General features: G+C 33.0%; 1 protein-coding gene across 1 annotated transcript in view; it reads right to left on the bottom strand.

The window, feature by feature from the left end:
* LOC119644157 overlaps window positions 1-23712 on the bottom strand; it is a 210520-nt gene that overhangs the window by 62460 nt on the left and 124348 nt on the right. The window contains exons 2-3 of the mRNA XM_038043687.1: window positions 10388-10582; window positions 619-739 (exon numbers count right to left, since the gene is read on the bottom strand). Coding sequence (XP_037899615.1) covers window positions 619-739; window positions 10388-10582 — 316 coding nt within the window. The remainder of the gene's footprint in view (window positions 1-618; window positions 740-10387; window positions 10583-23712) is intronic.

Here is a 23712-nt window from a genome sequence, read left to right as displayed (position 1 = left end):
CACGCTTCAATTTTATTTCAGTGAAATGCTGCTTATTTATGGATCAGAAATTGCGGTTATATTTCTTATCCTTGCTTGTAATCAGCACTATCATCTTATGGCCCCTAAAATGAAGCGTTTCTCCCAAAATTAATATAATAAAAACCAATGTGAAAATTTATCCTATACGTGAGGACACACGTGCTAACACAAATGTGAACTTTTTAAATATAAAGGCAGAGTAATGTTTGCCGTACCGCTACAGGTTATAATTTTGCATTTACAACAACAATTTAAAAATTTTCAAAAAATATAAATTCAGAGAATTTTTTCGCGAAATTCCTTTTTAATTAAGCGATTACGGCCGACAATCAACCTCTTGAATTAACAATAAAAAAAAAAAAAAATTATGTTTCTTCTATAATTATCTTTTCATAACAATTTATAAGATTACAGAGAGTTTTTAAGTGAAAGGAAGCAAAAAAAAAAAAAAAAAAACAATAAAAATAATAAATATATATATATATAAAATTATTACAAATTGGTATTGTCGCTTTCAAGTGCAAGATGGGCTGAATAAATAATCATTCAGTGGCTTTTTATTCTCGTTAATGTATTAATATTTTTATAATTACTTACTCCAGTTCACGATTATGCTTGTACGAGTCATGATAACGTAAACGCAAATTGCGTCGTATATCATGACTATCGTTGGCATGGCGACTGTATGACAATGCTGCAGGCAATAATAAAGCCGTTTCTAAAATGAGAGCAAAAGAAACAAAGAAAAGATATTTACATTTATTAAAAAAAAAAAAAAACCTTTTTAAATAATATCAAATTTTTTTACAAATTATTATAAATACATATATATTTATTTAAACTCCATATAAATTAATCTTCATCTTTCTAGTTATTATAAATACGCGATAATAATGATTTAATATAATATTCAGCTTATGCGTTTAATCATTTGTTTTTTTGTTTTTGTTTTTGCTTCACATTTTCTAACGCATTTATTTTTATAAGCTTTTCGTGGCTTAAGTAATGTATTCATGCGTTGGCTATGCAAATACTACGTGCACCTGCTTATGCGAGCGTAAAGTAATTCGTGTATATATATATATATATATATATATATATGTGTGTGTGTGTGTATGTTTGTGTCTGTGTATGTTTGTGTGTGTAATATAAATATTGATTTGTAATCAATGGTGTATAAAGGAGCGTTTACATGCTTGTATACATGTTTGTAAATATAATTTACTAATACCACGAATATGACAGCTTGGAATGAATTTAAAATGAAATTTTTAAAAACGAACACAATATTTACGTTTACACATTAAAGTATTAGCAGTTGTTGTTGCGGTTTATTGGCAAACGATTTTGTGGTTTTATTTATATAGAATATAAAGTTGTTTGTTTTTTTCTTTTTAATGAAAATTTTAATAACTTTTATTGATATCCGCTGTCGCAGAATGTACTATTTTCTGCAATCGCTTTGCAACAATATATGATTAACGTTTCGTTGCCGTTATTATTAGTCCCTTAGAGAAATCCACTTAATTCGTATGATCCGATAAAAGAGAGTAATAGGCAGTGGATAAGGAAGGAGGAGAGAGACAGAGAGAAAGACGAGAGAGAGCAAGCCGTTATGGATAGCTTTGCTTGATACCACTTTCGAACTTCTTCTCTCCACTCTTCGAAAAGCCCATGTTCACCTGCCAAGCTGAAAACCTACTAAGATTCTTTAAAGCTTTCGCTCGCTTTCTGATCACAAAAAAAGCATTAAAAGTATTTGCATTTCCTTCTTCCTCTTGATGCGTTGCGTATGGGAATACGAAATGATAGTCGTTGGACACAAATGGTATTCAAAAAATCAAAAGAACAAGAAATTTTTTAGGCTGATGAGTTCGCTCGCCGTAAGACTCAGATGAGCGAGGACAAAGTACCTTACGATTCCTACTTGTCCGCTTACAATGTAATTAATAATTTAATTGCGTTTAAAGGCTTTGTGGTTCACGGTCACATTCCCCGCAATACGTTTCCGTTTATCGGAGCACAAGTGGACTGCACTCTCTACAAGTATACTCAACTTCAAATAGTATTTGCACCATATACACCTACGCCTACGTCGTGCCAAGGTTAAAGTGCAGCTCTTATATATCGGCAGGATTTTATAGGTATAAAATCATGTATGTACGTTCCATATTTCTCTACGCTCTATAAAATTACAACGGATGTCGTTTCATTTTGTTTTTCCCCTCGCATACTTGGCCTAATTGGAGAACAATTGATAGTAGAGCTCTTTCTAAGCTTGTTAAGGAAGCATTTACGGAGAGAGAGAGAGAGAGAGATGCTTTTAATGTCTTTTGCAAATTCGCAAAGCAAACGATTCGTGCGATATAAGAGCGGGTATCAGGAGCGATTTGTTAACATTTTTGTGGATCGAATCAAGACTTTGGTTAGAATGATTTCAATTCTCAATTGCCGCCATTTTCACTGCTGGCTTACAAAGTGTATACATCAAGCAACTAAATTTTGCCTGTTCCCCTGGGGGCATGTACTATAATTTTCTTTTAGCTCAATATGTTTAAGTATTTGATTAAAGAAATGTGGTTTGATTTTTGCATTACAATCAGTTTCTCATTAAAGGAAAATTTTTATTATAACAAATTTTTCCAAATAGTAAACTTTCCTTCTTTTTGAAAGTTTTAAAAAGGTTTCAGTATCACGTAGACATTAAGGCCGCTTGTCGTTATTGCAACTGGATCGGATAATAGCACATATATACTGTAAGTCTTCGATATTGTTATAAAAAATTAAATGAATCGTGACTTTGCCTTTGTTCGTCAAATTGTTCTGTTTTTATTTTTCATTTTAGTTTATAAACTGAATTAAATTGTATCCGTGGCATTAATTATAAAAATATGGTTTGGTTTAACTCTATTGTATAATATATTAGCATAATTTTCTCCCATTCAAATAATTTACTGTAAAGGTGTTGCAACGAGATCTTGTGTTAAATTGAAATGAATGAAACAAAAATAAATGCACAACTTACAGCATCTTTAGCCCTCTCTGGCCGAATTTTGGATATCTTATACTACTGTACTATTATTTATTAAATCAGAATTGTGAGAAAGCAACTTTCGAGTGTTCAGTAAGATGGATTTTCCGAATTCTCCGTATGATTTATATAGAAATATAGATTGGAGAGGAAAAACAAATTTATGCATACCGTCCTGCTACACGTCAAGCAATGTTCAAAGCAAATAAATTAATCATATTATAAAGGTGTCGAAGGATTAAAGATAAAGCAACAAAGCACTGCACCCCTAGTTACTTCAATTTTCTTGCAGTTGTTCTGAAATTTTTGCTACATCTTCAACATAAGATCCTCTTGTGACAATAGGTTCACTTTTCGCTATAAATTAAAATATGCCAATCTTATGAAGAAAAAATTTTTGTTTTCTTGTGTTTGTAGTAAAATTTTCACCTTCAGCGGGATGCTAAGCAAAGATCAAACGAGAAAGGCAAACAATTGCTTCTCAGGAGGTTATCGGCGTTACGATTTTGATACCTATGAGTTTCTTAATTTTTCCTTTTTTTTTTTTTAAACATAAATTTACAACAGTGGCCCTGTATTGAATGTACACAAGATAATACTATCGTAACTATGTAACTAAAGTTATCACTCTAATGAATTATTTCGTAAATATTGCGTTTGACTCGGATCAAAATTTCTAGGTCTGCAATAATGAATCAAATGATCGTAATCCATAGGCGATTTGATTTTATCCCATGGCCAGTCCACTGCTTTAATGTTACGAATAGCGTGACGAAGTCAGTATATATTCCCAGGTTGAGTTCACGGTTATAAAAAAATTTGAAAATTTAAACAAAATTAGCGGTTATGCTCAAAGGCCTCAAATAAATAACACAATGAAAACAATTGCCCACACATAGGCAAACATATACACATTTATATTCTTCAATACGCTCATACATATAAATATAAACTTATATATATGCACTCACATACACACACACACACACACACACACACACACACACACACACACAATCCTAGGCACCCGCATCAATCCACATGCACATACATATATTCAAACCCCAAAAACACGCGTATATGCACAAGCACAACGGAGCTTACAAAACGAGAGAGAGAGAGAGAGAGAGAGAGCAAAGTAAGCGCTTTAATGTTGGGAATTTAAAATAAAAGTTAATTGCAGACAAACGACAACAATAATAATAACAATTGGAAAAGCAAACAGGCTTAGAGAAAATCTAGGTGAATTCTTTTACTGTTCCGTAGATGCTAGTGGGCGTGTGCACTCGTCTAAAACAAATTTCATACACACGCACACACTCATACATACATATTGCCCAAATAACGAATTTTATAGCAAAGTGAGTCATGCATAAGTATGAGTGTGCACGCGTCTAACTAAAGGCATGTTTATAAACAAACCAACCTAGATGGTGCAGGTGCAGGTGCAGGTGCCTGAGTTGTTTACGTATGTATGCGTGCGTTTAGTTAGCTAGAGGTTTTCTCATAGCTTATAATTAAAGTCAGCAAACAGTCTTTGTAAACGACGTAAGCAAAAAAAAAATTTTAAAAAAAAAAAGGAAAAAAAAAAAAAAAAAAAAAGAAAAAAGAAAACAACATAATTGTTAGCACCACGCATATACCTACAAACCAAAACTCTCCTTAACCCCTCCTAACCCCCATCCCCACAAGAGAGTTTCTAAACGTTAATGAGCTTTTACTTGTGTATGTTTAATGGCTACACATTGCATTCGACGAACATGTTCAAACATATGCGAGTGAGGTACTCTCTTCTATGTATGTGTAAGCATTAATACGCATTCTATGCATGCATGCTGTTTGTTTGTTCGCTGTGTATGTTTAACCGCATTAAAATCTTAATGTAATCGTTGTAATCGTAGCTTTTTTAAACTCAAAGGATTTTGTTTTTACTGTTGTCGCATTTCCTTGAAAAAACTCAAAAAAAAAAAAAAAAAAAAAAACATTGCGAACGCTTTTCATTAAAATTTTTATAACATTTAATAGAGATTAACTTGCATCTCGTAGGCAATACTTAGTTCTGGAAATTTTCAATAATATATAGATTGCAGGTCGATTGAAGATTGTTTGAAATATCGGTCCATTTGTGTCTATCTGGCGGAATCACAATAGCGTCTATAGCGTCTATATACTTCTCGTAGCAGTTTACTTACAGTTGGAAAGATTATAAGATTAAGTCGAAAGACTATGAACAAAATTATTAGTCTTTGCAAGGATTAGTCATTTCGTGGTTCCGAAAATAAAAGTTAATATAACGCATTTCTGATTAGGGTTCGGATCAAATTGTTTTGCAAATATATTTTACGAATCGCGTTCCTATTCATGCCATTCGCGATCATACAATTGTCCTTCATGGGATATCTAATACGACTGGATCATGTTCGATGACTTGTCTGCAGAAAGCGCGGCCATATTCGTTTTCAAAACTCGATTCTTTGCTTTTTTTCTACAAAAAAAAAGTTCAGCGATACGGATTCGTACGATCTAGGCGGCCAATCCACATTAGCAAAATATGATATCATATGTCCGCGAAATTTCTCACCAAGCGGAGCGCGTTGTATGATTTCTGACAGCATTCTGTTAAAACCACATATCTCTCTCTATCTCGTGCCAAGAAAAAGGGGTAATCATGTGGATGTAGCGAATGAATTGTCGCTCGGGTCATTTCGATTACACGCAAACACCACATTTGATTTTTGCGGGATTGTAATGCTTTTTTCTACAGTTATTTGTAGATTTTCACTATCACAGTTACGTCAATTTTGTTTATTGACATATTCATCAAGGGGAAAATGTGCCTTAGTGGTCTTAGCTGAACTTTTTAGGGATAGAAATGCAAAACCAAAAGCAAAATACGTCATAATGTCCCGTAAGATAAGCCCGAATGGCATGCGTACCGTGTAATGAATAAATTTGCGTCTTTTTGCGGCCATTTCACTAAGCGCATCAATATTATATTCCGTCGAACTTCCGTTTCGGTGAAGTGTGGGACTTAATAAATCTGTTACAGATGCAGTTTCAATAAATTTCTTGACAGTTTTGCTCTGCAATATGCTTAGATGGACGATTATTTGGCCCTTGTTCACACACCTTTTTAGTGAATTTTTTTTATTTTAACCCGTTCGGCGTTTGCTAAACGATCCATACTGTAACATGGCAAAGATTACACTAAGCATTTGACGACCTGAATGATAGGCAATACCGCTTTAGATAACGTCAGTGAATCCGGACCACGAAATGAATGACTTTATATAAAAGCAAAAACAGAGCCGAAGCATTGGCTTGCGGATGTTAGCTTCACATTAATTGTGAATGAAAATTTTTACACTTTCTAGTACATTATCGAATGTACGCTACATTCGTTCGTATTCGTTACCTTAGACGTTCTATGTGAAAAAGACAATCAACCACACGTATCGTATGTGTGTTTCGTAAAAAATCTCAAATGTCAAAAAAAGGTTTTCATCTTTCGTTGAGTATTGAAATAATGATTTGATTGGTTAGCGTTTATTACATCCTATGCCCCTTACTCGTGATACAGAAATACAAAAACAGCAATATCCAGAATTACTTAAGGTCGATCCAAGTGGTATTTATATTATACGAATCTATTCAGTATCATATCCTGAATTGATTTACGTTTCCGCGCCCGTCTGATTATCCGTTAGCTGTGCAGGCACTTTGCTGCAATTTGCGATATATTTCAACGTAACTTCTCACAATGGCTTTTGGTTAAGGCTCACGAACAAACTGTTCATAATTTCAAATCTTTTATGGTAACAAGAGGTGATCTTTAGGATTTCATGACGAAAATTGAAAAATAGCATCTTGAACCGCATTGGTTTGCTTAATTTCAATCATATTCTTGGACAGACTAAATGGACAGATTTACATCGATTTAGATGATAATTCTGAGTATGTGGCTATAGTTAAAATTATTGTACGTGACACATAAATCCGCATAACAGTCGTGTACTCTATACCGTAGATGGTGCAGGATATAATTGAATGAATTAAAAAAATTTCGTATAAATTGAATTTTTTTTTTGCCCTAAGTGTGTTAATATAATTGAAAGCAACGATGCTTTCAAAAATTACTCCTTAGAAATAATTGAAATAAAACATTGACGAATGATTTCCCAAAATTCTGCTTTTATGACCAATGAAGCCTCCGCCCGTAAGAGTGAACCAATTCAGCGACTCTTTAATATGTCCAAGACAATTTGTTACAAAACATTTCATAAATTATTTATAAATCGTATCTCGAGGCTATGAGGATTACGAGAGCGCAGCAATGCGAACTGCCATTCATAATATTTTGCCATAGCAATAATCGAATTGCGATACCGTGAATTTGATCAATCCTGAATGAATGCGCTACCCATTTGGAAAATATCTTCCTTATGGCCAAATTTTCAGGCAAAATTATGAATACTACGCCTTTCGTTACTTCTGAGATGTCAGCTATGCCTGCCAATTTCATTTTTCTATTATCAATAACAGCATTCAGGGTATAGACACCTTTTGGGGCATCCGCTCCTTTCAATATCAGGGATCGCGTTTGAAGTCAGCCAACCATCTAAAAAGGGTTTCAACTTCAGGAGAGAAGCGTTGTCGCGGCACTTTTGCAGGACTTGCTGGGTCTCTATCAAAAAGTAAAGTTTAATCAAGAAATGAAAATTCGAATTTTGCCGATTGATTGCCGATAGCAAGAAAATTATATATGACCGCGACCAAATCTTTTCTACCCATCACCGTATGTATATTGTTAATAAATCAAACATTAACTGATTTTCTCCCTAACCTAATTGCTGGATCTCCTGGATTTCAAATGAATGAAAAAGCAAAAAGATTTCCTTTGAATGATATGCTCAGAGATCCGATAGCCTAATAAAGGCAAGTAAGTAATTGATTCATTTTGAATTTAATTTGGTGAGTTTCAGCGTGCATGCGAAGCTTGCAATGTTTTCTCTTCTTTTCGACTTTATGATATAAACTTTTAATAAACATTTTTATATGAAATAATAAAAAAAGAAAAAAATAACTCTAATTAACATTAAATTTATTTTATAAAACGCTTTGTAAAAAAATTCATATTTAATATGTTTTTATTTTTATTTGCATTGTTTGCTTTGCTCTGCTCGCTCGGTATACTTTCAGTCTATATTAAACACAATAATGGCTTATACAGTAAACAAAATGGCTGAACAAAATCAACTATTTTATGCTTATAGTTGCGTATAACGCATGTAAATGCAAAGTATATATTATGTGCAGAAATACCAATGTGTGTGTGTGTGTGTGTATGTATGTGCACTTTGCTCTACTTTCTTTCTTTCTTTTATTTTCTTGTTGTTGTTGTTGTTCTTGTTGTTGGTTTTTTTTTTTTTTTCAACTTTTTTCAACTAACACTAGTATCAATTAGAGAAAGATTGCTACAATTTTGCTTCATTTTTTATTGTTACTGTTGCTGTTTTACAGTTAGAGTTGCGATTGTATTGCATTTTAAGTTGCTGTTGTTATTGCTATTTGTGTTGACTCGACTGCCTGTTAAAGTAAAAGTGCAAATTATATTTATGGTATATTTATATAGACCGTAAGCGAAGGTTGCTTAACAGGCATTTAAACTTCACTTTAACTCGGAGACTTTCATTCTTAGTGTAACTGCATTTTGTTTGCTCTCTATCACCTCTTTCGTGATTTCTTTTTCAATGAATATTTTCCATTTTTATAGCCAACACATAGGGTATACTAAAATTGCTAAATGTTTAGAACGCATCGCAAATGCCATAATATATTTTACATCTTTACAATTTTTCTCTTTCCTTTCGCTCGTCAAGTTTAATGGGAAACGTAATCAACGAAATCAATGCATCGATTGGTTTGAAAATTATCCGAAAAAAAAAAAAAAAAAACAACTAAAATAATAATAATAATAATGATATTCCATCATGTCTGAGCTTTTATTTTAAAATTTCAAACATGAATTTGAAAATTCGCTTTATTCGCTGAAAATTACTATGAAATCAATCATATGTTAATGAAAAAGACATTGGTTTCAGCATATAGATGCATTGTCTATAAATCGCGATCAATTTTTATAAAAATATATTTTCAATTATATACGATTTGCGTGATATGCGTTACAAGAATAAGATAAGATAATCGCTCTACTTTACAATCAAAGATTATTTACGAAGGTATTAGACAATCGACCATAACTGGATAGAATTTCTTTCTTCGTTTACTGCAGCCTTGTTTAGCAACAATTTATTCTGTTAAGCTTATGCTGTTGAACGAATATGAGAGAAAGTAATGTTATAGTGATGATAGTAGTAAGAGTAGAGAAATGTTATTGAGAGACTTGTGTGTTATGCCTGCGGGTATAAAGTCATTAAACTAACAGCTTTAATAAAAGCATAAGTAAACCAGCAGTAAGTTACATTTAACATTTACCATCACAAATATGCGCAAACACAAACCTACACACACTTGCAGTAACGATAAAGGTTTATTCTTCTTAAAACAATTTTATTGCGGATTATTTAAGTTTTGTTAATATTCTTCTTCTTACTTTTCTAATGCAATTTTCCTACATCTTTTCTATATATTCTTTCATTTTTTTTTTTTTTTTTTTTTTTTGACTTTTCATATTCATGGTCGAATTTTGGGAGGAGGCGTGTACGTGATCACATTTTGATTAGCTTAATAATAAATATCACGAATATATTTTTTAACTCAAAGTAAAGTTATAGCTCATATAGTCGTCGTGTATATTAATTCCGATAAGAGTCATAAGAGTGAAAATCGTTTTTTATGCAAGTAAAAAAACGAAAAATCATCTTTTATGGTTAAATACCATAAATCTATGTTTAAGCTTTATGACAATAATTTTAACAGCAACAACAATCACAGCGAATAGTTTGGCATCATGCCGTGCTTCCTATCGTGACTCGGATGGAGCATACACAATCCACACAGGAGAATCTTGGTGTTGTTGTCGGATTTAATTAAAAATGCATTCATTTTATTAAATGACAACCAACAACGGTGCTGAAATCATTGCTATTATGATTATAAATGGTGTCTTACTTTTAGTATTATGTTGTAGAAAATTGTGATATATATTTTTGTATTTAAAAAAAACAAAAAAAACGGTATAATATGAAGACTAAATATTCTGTTTGTATGATTATGCACAAAAAGTGTATAAATCTTTTTTTTCATCTAATCGTTAATAAAGAATAAGTAGTTTTTTATTTCTCTTTATTTTTTTAGTTTCTACTTTTTACGTACCTCTTAAGATTTTCTTATCATGATGTCCGTGACATCGATATCCTTGACAGCCACGTTTCTGCATTAAAGTCGGACAATGTTTACCACCGTTCTGGGGTGATTGCAAAATTTTACGTGTTCGTGTCATTATACCGGTACCACAACTCGCATTGCATTCACTCCATTGACCCCAGTCACTAACTTGGCAATCGAGTACTAGTAAAAGAATTGCAAAGAAAAAAAAAAAAAGGAGAAAATAATGATAAATATTAAAAATGTTGGCTTCGAAGAGAATACGATTTTTATAAACTTATATAAATAAATATAAATTGAAAAAAGAAAAAACCCAGAAAATTTTATTCTAAGGTGACTTTTGCACTTATCTCTTCTAAATATTATTCTATACAATTGCAGCAATAACAAGTAAATATTAATAGTTACGTAGAAAATCACATGACGTATGAGTGATTATAAATTATGTTCATGTGAATAAAGAAAAAAATTAGAAAAATTGATTCAATTGAATTAAATTACTATTTTAATTCATAAAGAAGGACATTTTTTTTAAAATGTGTAATAAAAAAAAGTAAAAAAAAATAAAAATTAAAGTAAAACAATTTTTGTGTATTAAATGTTTATTCTTTTTAAAAATATTTAATATTTTCATATTTATATTTCATCAGTAAAATCAACAATATTATTTCACGTTGAGGATACCGCTGTGAAAAGAGGCAAAACCCTAAATGAATTGAATTAATTAATCTATGTTTTATATAAGATTTTAATAACTACAAAATCGTTTATTATCTCCGTCACAAAAGGCTAAACGCTATATTCATTTAGTATACACGCCCAGAAGATCCAATAAGGTATATATGTTGTTGATCAGCAACAACAATTCTTAATCGATTCTGAAGTATGTCCGTCTGTCCGTCTACTTAATGTCTGCTTTAAACATTCTAGTCCATCGGAAGTTCTTGTGTGTGCGGGTTGGTACTGAAAACGGGTCAATTCGGTTTGAGGACACACCTACAGTACTATGTAAAGTGTGGACAGATCTGAAAAAAAGTTGCTTTTCTAATCATTAATCGTAAACTAAAGCAAATAAATTCACAAAAATTTGCAATTTATATTCTATGGGCGATCCTGAAGTACCTCGAACAAAATTGAAAATATCAGTCGGGCCTATTCAACTTTCTTGTATGTGTTAGTTTTAAACGGACAGAAACAAGCTTCAGAAGTCCCATAAACTATATAAATTCTTGGATATTTTCAAATTCGGGATGCACCTTAGCATGTCCGTCTGTTACTATGTCCATGTGTCCATCCGTCCAACTGCGCAAAAATGAAGACGTCATCTACAAATTTCCAAAAGAAAGTGAAAACGATCTAAACCAGTGAAAGGACCCACCTTCAGCGCTCACATACCCACGTAGAAAAAATAGTGAGTAACTTTGTTTTCGGGGCTTTTTGCTTACTATAAATAGAAAAATTTGCTGAAAATCGAAAAAATCAACCGCGCCCATCCAATATTATTGAGTATGAAAATGTAGTTCATTTCATTTTTTTAGTCTTTCTTAGGATAACGATGATGGGTGTGAAAGATTCGGTCACCATGGAAAACAATTTTTTCACTTGTTGAAATTTAAAATTGTTTATAAATAATATATTGATGGCCTAAGAATGATTCTCAATTTCGTCCCACACTTTGTATCTTAAGTTTACGTTAAGCAAAATACGATATAAACTATGATTAGAAACCGAAGTGGTTAGTCTCTTTTGAAGTTCGAAATTAGCTGGACGGACAGATGCGAGCTTAACTTAGAAGGTTTGTTTTCGTTTTTCCGACTGCTAACCTTAAACTGGCGACTGACAGACGAGTAATAAATGATATCATTTATCTTCTTCCTTGTTGCTACCATCAAAAGGTCTTCTGATTTCTAACTGCTACTCTGAAGTCGTACCGATTTGTTGCCTTACGATAAAATGGTGCATCCCTGTCACGAATGCAATTTCCTGCTTGCTCCCTGCATGTTCCCTCTCAACTGTGAACACATATTGCAGCGGAAAAGGTCCGTATCTGTTGGAACGAATTGAACTGAAATGATTGTTTGTTGTTTCACTATGTTTTTTCAGTTCAGCCGTTGATTTATCGTATCACATAAGGTCATGTTACTCAAAATTTTTCATTTCTGTCGTGTATTTCATTGAATTCTTTTGTTACTTTTTTTCAATAAATAAATGCATTAATTACAATAGCATTCCTCCTCGCTTGAAATTGTGCAGACGCGAAGCAAATGAGACACTGTGACGTTGCCACTGACTACTACCGTCACGTCATGCAAGTGAGTCGCGGATGGCGATTCATTTTTCATTATTCATTTTTTGCTGCTGCCGATCGCATCAAATTGGATCCTTGCTGGCCAAACTATGTAGGCATGTCGTGATGATATATGTTTTGGTTCTTTCAACTCTTCTCACGAAGTGAACATGTCATGAACCGCACGATCATCCTTCTTCTTTGCTGATTCATAGATGATTCTTCACATTTTGCTTGCTGTTAGGAAAGTAATGAATACTAATTCTCTAGGCTGATTAACATTAGCGGACAGAAGTCACTTTAGGCAGCATATTTTTCGTCTTTCCTTCGTTGCCTAGCACATTTGAAACTTTCATTTGGATATATATGGGATGAATTTCTGCAAAAAATAGGCCAAGCAAAGAAGAAGAATAGACAGACGGTCTGATTATGTAGGCCAGCTTGTATAGAGCTTTCGAGCCTTCCATGGATATGGAAATTCAAAAATTTGTGTAGATGTCGGTAAGGTGGTCCACAATGTTTCAATCAATGCGACCGAATGTAAAGTTGACTCATAGGTTGCAGAAAGAAACCACAAATTTGAAGAAACAACTATTTAGTGTATCTCTGGCAGATTACAAAATTAATTTTCCCAACACCTCCTTACACAGACGAGGACTACGAGGCTGAAAACTTTTCAAACGTAGGTAAAAGCTAAACACCTTTTTAGTGAAGTTTGACTTAATCGATCAACGTAGTTTACTTCAATACAATCGGGGCAAGGGTTCTTTAACATGATGGCAGCTTTCGTTAAAGTCTTTTTTCTTGCAATGCATTTTTATGCAGCATATCTATGCAGCATTTGTTTTTTTTTTTCACAATATATGAAACGTTATAATCAGCGTGAAATTTTGAATTGATTTAGCCATGTCCGTCCGTCTGTGTTTCGGTGTGGTACATAGTTGTTGGCGCTCTCTTGGTCGCAAAAATGAAGATACCGACTTCAAATTCGGTAGAAATATTGGCAGGTTCTGCACGCACCTTGGTGTCGAAAATGGGCTAAAGTGGTCGTAGCCTAAACTGAACGCAATTTTGTTTCTCTTAACAAACATATTTGGTTGTTGAACTTGACGAGAAGAATGCGAAAAACCCTGGCGGTGGGTATGCGAGATTCGGCCTCCGCCGAATACAACTTTGTTCCTTGTTAAAATTCATCAGCAGTTAATAGTTGATCGCACTTAGGCCGCCGTCTTGTAACTCGATGTTCCACTGTGAGCAAATGCGACGACCCATGGACACGCACTATTGCCCGAAAATCTTTTATCAATATGTAACATATATGTCCTTTGGACATGTTAATAGCTTCTACTTAATTTGGTGACCGTCTAGCATTATGTCGCTTGTAGTCAGCTTGAACGATGTTGTCATTGAGTGATTATAATTCTTGCCAATTCCAATTTGCCAGTTCATGGCCGTGCACCCAAGCCGAGAACACCATATTTTAAGTCAATTAGCCAAAAGTGTACTATGGTAAATGATGATACAGAGTGTATTGTCTTTGAAAAGCAAACACTTAATGGCAATCCGATATTCAATATTTCTTTCATTTTGATAAGAACCTTCACATCGATCCATTCAAGCAATCGCATGCATAAATATATTTCCCAACTATTGTGGGCATGTCCTATTATCTTCATTCTTAATCCGGATACTTTTCAGACAATCTACTTTATTAAAATATATACGGCTTAGAAAAGTCAATATATTTATATCAATAATTATCGATTCGCATTCTTGTTACGTCACTTGAAATATTAATAAACAATAACATTCATTATATGAAATATGGTGATTAGTGGTTGTTCGATTAATATATATATATATATGCATAACTTGTTAATGCATAAACAATTTATCAAATGCACGCATATTTTTTATTACTCTTTTTAGTTCGATGAATAGATAACAAAAGGAAAAAAAAAAAAAAAAGGAAATTTTCCGACTTTAATAGCGTGAAAGTTTACTTATTTTAATAATTGCATGTTTTTGTGGTATGTCGTCAACTTTGCAAAAAAAAAAAAAAAAAAACAACAACAATTAATATTTCAATCTCAGGTTCATTTCAATTTTCTGGTATATAATGGATGACCCCAAGCGCGGCCCATTATCCTAGTTTACGCTTTATTAACTTTGGAAAAATGCAAAAAAAGGAAAAAAATTGAGATTCAACGATAAAACAAGAAATGAAACAAAAAAAAAATAAAAAATAAAAAATAAGAGAACTATATGTACGTTAAGGCGAATCTTTACTACTCACCACATAATCTTAACCATGATTACGGTTGCGTAGCACACTCTAAAACTTGTTGTATGGATTTCAGCTAAGGCGGTACGCTTCGTGAGATTTTGAAGAAAACATGATCGATGGCGTGACGGTAAAGTCAACAAAGATTTTGAATGTGTTTACAGCAATATATATATCTATCTTCGATTTTTAAAAGTTATAAGCGAACAGAGGGGACAAACTGATATTGTATGTCCATCCTTCAAGGAAGAAAGTTCCTTTTGTATTATCTTAATTCTTAAGACGACTCGTGTAAATATTTATAGTTAAAGTTTTTGATGAATGTCTATCATGGATTGCAATTCACGGTTTCTATCATTTCATTGTAGTTGTATTATATCATTTTTCAAATTTGATCTCTGGTCATTTACTAAGGTAATGTATATAAGGTTTTTATCCCTATCCTGATTCCCTTGCGCTCGTGAGTGTTGCAAACATGAACAGACGATGAACAGACGGTCAAGCGGCTATCGCTACATAGAATCAAAGTTTTATGAAGTTAAAGGATATAACAGAGAATTTATGAGATCTTTATTGATTGTTTTTAGACGTTACAGAGGAAAAGGCAAAACTAGTATACCGTTTCGTTCGGTATTGGATATAAAAACGAATGAACAAGCGAATCTATAAAACAACCGCAACTCAAGCCAATTCACCCAAAAAAACTATTCTTAAAAACTTAACAATGCATTTTAGCACTCATTTCATTTTCAGGGCAGAGGACAGAAATAGAGAAAGTGGTAGAGAATGAGAGAGGCAGCAACAAAGATAGAGAGAGGGCGTAAGCAAGTGTAACGCAATCACCATTGTTGTTCATGTAACGCATCACCGCACACAATCGTAATAGTCTATATATGTATTCATATATACATACACATATATTACAATTATGTATGCGTACAAGAGAATGCGTGCGTGTGCTTATGTTTGACTCATTACATGTACGCAACATCTACGGCCTTGACACAAGTAACAAAAACATGCTACAAAAGCTTCGCGTTTATATGTTTGTTTGCATATGTGCGTTTGCAGGCACCCACAACAAGAACAAGAACAATAACAATACGGAAAACAAATAAATCTCAGCTAAAATCAGAGCAAAAAGAGACCTTTTTTTTTTTAGTTTTTCAACTGAGCAAAAAACTACACAGAAATGTGTTGTTATGTGAAAAATAAACAAACAAAACAAAACGAGAATTCAAAAAAAAAAAAAAAAAAAAAAAAAAAATTATTATAATAAGAGAAATAAAAAAACACATCTTTGACGTTGTTTTTGTTGCAGTTGTTCATGATGATGAGATGCAACAATGTAAACGATTGTAACAATGCAACAGCAAATGAGCAAACATAAGTGTGTTGTTTGACAAGTTGCCAAGAGTAGTAGTATTTACAATGTTTTTCCCCTTTGCCGGCGGTAAGGACGTAAAGGCGATGACTGCTTTCCCGTCCCCTAGTAAGTGAAACTCCAAATTAAAGCACAAATTGATAAACGAACAAACAGATCGATTTCTGTGCGAGTATCTGATTGACTGTCGGAACATATTTCAAACATTGTAGACAAACATTGAAAGAAAAATCGCTTGCAGTGCCACGGAAAACAGATGCCTTAACATAACGACTGATTTAGTATTAAAAGTTTTCTGAGAATTTTTTTTATTCACGCACACTTTTTTCGTTCGTTGTATGTGTGCCAAAAAAGCAACATTTAAATTGTTGCGTCTATGCAAATTTTGTAAGCTATATAGAAATAGTTGAACGATCAATTTTGAGGTTAAGTTTCATTTCTATAGTCTTCAAATAATCAGCGAATGACACTCGCACCTAATCATAGCCTGAATTGGAGATAATTGCTGATATCTATATCCAAGAGATACCGTTTGAATTCAATTACAGTCTTGACTTGAATGACAATAGTTTAGTCATCATTGATATTATGACCGGTTTCTGAAGCTTGCGTGTGCGACTGGAACCCAACTAAAGTCTTGATTTGTGTGACTATTGACTCAAGGGTGGCTCAATATGAATTCCTGCTCTAAACACTTAGACCGATGACACACGGAATGGGAAAATACGCCCTAATCGCCTCGTAGACGATGAGCTGGCAAATGCCAGATTAAGACACATATACGAGACTTATTCCATAATGTTCTATATTCGTTACAAATACAATTCTTTACATCATCTATTCTGCGTATTATGTTTTCCCAGAAACACGCCCTGGGGCAGTGGATTTCGTTAATAGATTTTTAAAAAGTAACAACCATTGGACTGATTATTGCCATAAGTTCTTAAGTATTATGTACTGCATAAAAGACGATAAGAGAGCCTGTCCCCTGTCGACTCTGCTCCATAAAAAACAAATAAGCAAACAACAGAATCCAATGGTGTCAAGTTATTGCATCGTTCAGTTCGGCGCTCTTTTACCTCATAACGTTAAGCCCCGGGAAAGGACATTTGAACTTTTAGAAAAGGCCGAGCAGGAAATATGTACGAAAATTCAATCCAAACTTAAGTATATTGATAAGATGATCTTAAGGTTCGTTTTTAGAATGTTGAAAGAGAGTGCAAGCCCTTGCATTGCACTTGTCCCAACATTTTCGCACTAACAAAGGTAAGTTCTAGTATTGGGACCTATGGGTTATGTACATATATATATATATATCTTACATTTGTATATATGCAGATGTCCACGTCATTGGACTTTTATGTGTTCGAGGCCGTACAGGCGAGAACATCTTCAGAAGGACAAGATACCCAATTAGCCAACGAAACGTGAATCCTCTCACTTATCAGCCATCTATGCTATGTCCTGGCTTTGCTTTACGATTGCTTAAGATTTAAGTTAACGCCTTTTGCTTCGCTTTTTCAGTACGTGCTACATGCCGAATATGTAAAAGTGACTGAATGACGAAGAGTAAGGAATTGGTGTAAGAACAAGACAGGATGGGACATACATGATAGAGAAAGTAATTTGTTTTGTAATTTTATAACAGTTTTTTTTTTAATAGTTCCCGCTGCTGCTTTAACTCTTAATGCAACTTTTCTTTTGTCTACAAATTATTGTTTAGCATAATATGTTGTAGTTGGGTTTGTTGAATCAACGTTTTTGTGGTAAAAAGTTGAAAATGAAAACTAAAGTTACACTAAAAGGACAAGCAATGGGATTAACGATTGATTTGCGTATCTGCCTAAAACTTTTCGATCATTACACAACACAGCAGTGTTACTATTACGACATCCTGCGGCTGTTATGAATAATTTTATTGTAATCAATTAAAGTTACATTCGCTTTACGGCGAGTCTTCGATGTCCAACAACTAGTAATAGTACATAATATATAAAACAGACAATATATAGAGGCTGATCTAAGGACTTGAGCTAGAGTAGCGTAGAGTGTAAAGGCTTCTGTCGTCGAAATAGTAGACAATATTTTATATTAAGATTATAGGATCCTACCCTAAGGTCATAGGTCATATAAAAAATGCTTTATTTAAAGCATTGCATAGTACTAAGTACACATTTCTCCCTTCATTCTGAAAAAGTGTGAATTCTGCGCGGACAGTCTAGCTCATCTGTCTGGCCTATCCATCCATATATTCATTTTATGATTTATGGGTAAACACCCATTTTATGGTATCGCTATAATGAGTAACACACCGGATGGAACACGTGTTAAATAGAAAAGTGAATGTGAATTGGTGTAACGTTGCACACCAGTGTTCAGTGTTGCTAACATCATCTAGATGAACATCGTAATATTTGAGTGTGAGCGTTCGCATCCTTAAAGGTCAACCCATAATACCTTTTTGCGTATTGGAGACGTTTTCTCCTTTAGCAATGGAGTTGTTGCTGATAGCTCTTCTCCGCGACAGTTATATTCGATATGAACAAATGGTAACAAATCATATTTTACTAATCGTTCTAAATGGTGATCCAATTTATATTCGGCCTTTTCGTCGATGTTCTCTGACAGCCATAGTGGCCTGTTACGCTTTCGACATTCTTCCGGATACTTTGTTAGCAACGTGACAAGATTCGACAACAGTTTCCTTAGAATAGAAAAGTGACATCTTCCAGATTTGGCCTTTTTTGGTATAGAACTGGAATTATTTCAGGCTCAAGACTTTAAGGTGATTAGTGTAGCGTGAATACAATTTCACATTTGCTGACAGACAAGCTAACGGTATCAGTGAGAAAAACCAGCCAAGGCTTGTTTATATGTATATATATATATATATATATATGTATGCACACATCTGTATGTATATATGCATATATATTTATGCATACATGGCTTAGATGATCTTCAATTACAAATGGACGGAGGAAAAAAAGTGAATTCAGTCGTTCAATGGTGAATTTCTTCATTTCCTTAAGTGCATATATATTGCTAGGGATCCTTTTTGAACTGAACATGTATCAGTCCCTCTTTATTATTTATACTGATTTTTCAATTAATATTTCCAAAAATTATAAATGTTCATGATCGTAGTTAAATTTACCAATATAATATATTTGGGAATAATTATGCAGCTGGAGGAGTCTCTGGGGCATGTTTGTAGACGTTTCAAACCGTAAGACACATTTTATGTAACCTTACACTTTAACGTTATGAGATAAAAAATTTGAATAAATTTTTAGGGCGTCACCAAAGTCAACCTAAGGAATTACAATAAAAAACTATATAATGCCTAAAAAAAAAAAAACAAAAAAAAAACTAAAAAAAGAGAAATATAAAATTGGATTTCTTTGCATTACATTATGTCGTTACATAAGCATTACTATCTTGCTCTTTAACACTCAATATTAGCTTTGTTAGTAATAATAATGGCTTTGTCGTGTTTTTGGAGAAAATTTTCATTTCATTTTATTCGCTAACTGCTAAGAATTCCTTAGGTCTTTAGCGTTCCGTTTTATACGAATATTATCAGCGAAGCTTTTATTATTTAAGTTTCCACCCTTAGGGTTAATATGAATTTTGCTTATTACTTGGTACCAAAATTAACAAAGTCTTTCTTTCTTTCTTTCACTAAGTGTTTGCATAAGTAACAATAATAAGAACAGCAACTAGAAATACGTTCAACATATTCTTTATAGATATTATTGTAGTAAAATCTTACGACATAATTAGACCACAGTTGCAAAAAAAAAGAAAAAAAACAAAAGAAAAAAGAAATGAAAAAAGAATAAGAAAAGATTTAAAATATGCTTAAAGGTATATTTTAGGAAAATTGACAAAACCAGCAAAGACGTAAAATCCATGTAATCGCACGTGCAGAGAAGGCAAACTAAAAAATCCTAAAGGAATACTTTTCACTACTTTACAGAGCTTAAACAACAATAAGATGTAGATAAGCCTTAAAACGTTTTTTCCTTTTTTCTGCTTTCCTCACATATTCTTGTGCTCGCTATCAGCGAATGAAAGTCTACCTACTGAGCAGAGGCATTTGTAACACTCAAAAGTACGTAACGGAAATTTCGCAGAGAATTTTTTATCGTTTAACAGATTGGCAATGTTTTCTTGAACACTAATACGGATACTTAAGTTAAGTTATTTTAGTTAAGTTAGTACGGACGAGGATTTATCTGCGGAGTTTTGTCCACCTCATGTCTATTACTGGCATATATCGAACTAATCCTTCGGTCCCTATTGTAACATCCAAGAATAAGCCTTAATACCATTATGTCCACAATATCCTTAGACCGTTATAGTGTGTATGTGTATATATTGGCTTCATCTTTCTTTGTTCATCTTTGGCTCTTATTTGCGCACTGCACTTTTTTGCCAATTCATTAACAGTGTGCCCGTGTGCATCTACGTCTGCAATTCGTCAGTATATCCATCCATTTCTCGGCCTAGTTAAGCGTCTTATTTACCGTTTATCGTCTCGTTTCCTTCACCGTTTGTATGTTTGTTTATCCTGTTTTTTGTATCAAAAACATATACGCGTTTATCTATATGTGCGTACGACAATTTTCACATACTCCGGTTGTAGATACGTCCGTCCGAATAAAGTTTCCGTGTTCCCGTATTAGTTTCGCTATACCGTTTTTCTCATCCTACATATACTTACCTCTCGAAGTGTCCGGGCAACAATTTGTTTGCCTCGTTATTGTCGGATTTTCATCGCTGAGCGCTCCTTTTCACAATTCTATTCCCCTATTTGAATTCACCAAATCGCAAATATTAATACATATCGTATCGTATCGAAAACACGCTAGTACCTATCTATATTGTTGGTTCAAGTACAAAAAAATTGTTCTTTAAACTTAAATGATGAATATTCAAAATTTTTCATAAGATGAATAGAAGTTTCTTTCTTGTCTTTACTTAAAAAAAAAAAAAGAAAGCATTGTCAGTTAAGAAGAGCACATGTCCTGTGTATAAAGTTTTGTAAATGTGTAAATGTGTTAGTAGTATACGCTCGCACATATAAAACCGTCTTATCATGCATTGCTTTTACACAAATACGCTCACGTTTCTATTTTAATGTAGAAAACCAATCTCTCCATTTTTTTCCTTTTCTCTCTTTCATTAAATAGATCCTTTTACGAGAAATACTTTGAGTATTTGTGGTTGTAATACCCATACATTCTTTCATACAATGCTACGTGTCGTTGGCCTTCTGTGTTACGTGTTTTATCAACAATTGAAAAATAGTTTTTTTTTTTGCTTTTTTTGTTTTTTTTGTTTTTTATACATCTTTTCACTTCTACCCTAAGACGGTGTATTAACGTTGTCACTTCGATTGTAAGAGGATAATATATATACGTTTTAAGAGTAACGTGAAATCATTAGACTACAATTTTCAAATGATTTGATTTAATATTTCTCCAAATATGTTATTTGAAGTTTCTAAGAATTATTTTTAAAAGTTCAAAGGACTCATACGACTCATATTTAATATAACACAATAAACATATATTGGAAAATCACATAGTACTTGATTACATCTATGCGTTAGCTGTCTTAGCAAGGAATCTGCAAATATTAAATTCATGTTAAGTTTGAATTGTTAAGAAAGTGCCTGCGAACCGCGCCAATCTCAATTATTGTACTTTGCAGACCCTAAAAAACATATTATCAAAAATACACAAAGTGCAGTGGCAAATATTAATGATGTATGTCAGGATGTTCAGTGATCTACTACAGAGGTTACTACGGAAGTTATTTATGAATGAAAACACTATATATAATGTCCAAATTTCGTGAAGTACAACATTCGTCATAGATCACTTGCTTAATATGTAATGTACACGAAGGGAATTGAAAAATTTACCATAAACTATACAAGAATGCTACTCTTGCTCTTTTTATTTATCTAACACTCGTATGTCTGTCTAATGTTATGATATGGTGTACATTAGTTTAATTTTTGGTTGGTAAACGTGATATTTTTCTTTTATACTCACATACACTTACTCGATTTGTTTTCCTTTCCTTTCCATTACATTTATTCTATTTATTTAACAGACCATCTATGGCAAATATATCAACTGTTACACAGTCCAATAAATAAAATAAATATTAATTTTAACAAAAAATTTTCCCCAAAAAAAATAAATTTCCTTTTTAACAAAATGAACTGAAATTTCAATTAGAAATATTTTAAACAAAGACGATAATATGAAGTTCATAATCTCGTTTTCAACACATTTAGACAAATATAACATAACTTAACGTAATCTGCTAAAACAAATATCATTCTAATCTTAATGAAATTCATTGATGCATTTCGTTTGCTTTTTTTTCATTGTTCTCTCGCTCTCTCTCTCTCTCTCTCTCTTGGCGAAAATTTATAAAGCATAATAAGCATAGACATGGAAGTGATCGGCTCTCAATCAAGATCACATATAATCAAAATAATAAAATAATAAATATAATCAAAAATCTATTGACAACAATCCAGAGGAAAAATCGAGTAAAATTCCACTTGTACTAAACTACAGCTAGATTAGTAAGTAACTGATGTTCTATTCACTTTTCGCAAATGTCGCAAATATTAGTCGCACAGTATATTAATCTATCGATATCATCATAATCTATTCACTTTCTGGATTACTCTTAAGTGAAAACTAAGTAAGTTTTAAACGCAAAACAAAATTAAATGAACGATCAATAGTTGAGGTTATGTCCTGTGATCTGTGTAACCTTAAAACACATCCCAGCTGGAATCTATTAAAACATTATTCGGAACTATCACATAAGCGGTTAAGAACAAAATCTCCATAACGAAATTTAGTTTGCGACACCTATTTAGCAGTCGGTGTTTACGGTGGATTTTTAACATTTTATTGGCCACGTAATTCAATTGCATATATGACGCTGTTCCCGATGAATACTTGCTCGAAATTTTCGATACTATAAGATTTAGCGAAAAAAAGTTTGCGACCGACTTATGTTGGAATTTCGATAAATTATAGAAAGCAACATATGAAGATATCAAAAATATTTTTACATCCTATTAATAGATTCATCAAAGATGATCAAATGATTTCCTTATCGTCACATGACATGTTGGGCATCTAAGAGTCACCGTGAAGCGAATACAATTTTTTGGTTAGTTTTAATTTATCTTTTCATTTAACTTCGTTGAAGTTTGTCCAATCATTTGTATAAGAGTTTGTTCCTTTCATCGATGAAGTATAAGTATGCACGAAAATGCTTTTCAAAAATTTCTTCAAAGTTGACAAAGCAGACAA

This window comes from Glossina fuscipes, unplaced genomic scaffold (assembly GCF_014805625.2).
Source record: "Glossina fuscipes isolate IAEA_lab_2018 unplaced genomic scaffold, Yale_Gfus_2 0, whole genome shotgun sequence".
NCBI classification, from domain to species: domain Eukaryota; kingdom Metazoa; phylum Arthropoda; class Insecta; order Diptera; family Glossinidae; genus Glossina; species Glossina fuscipes.
This window is presented reverse-complemented; position numbering and strand designations above follow the sequence as displayed.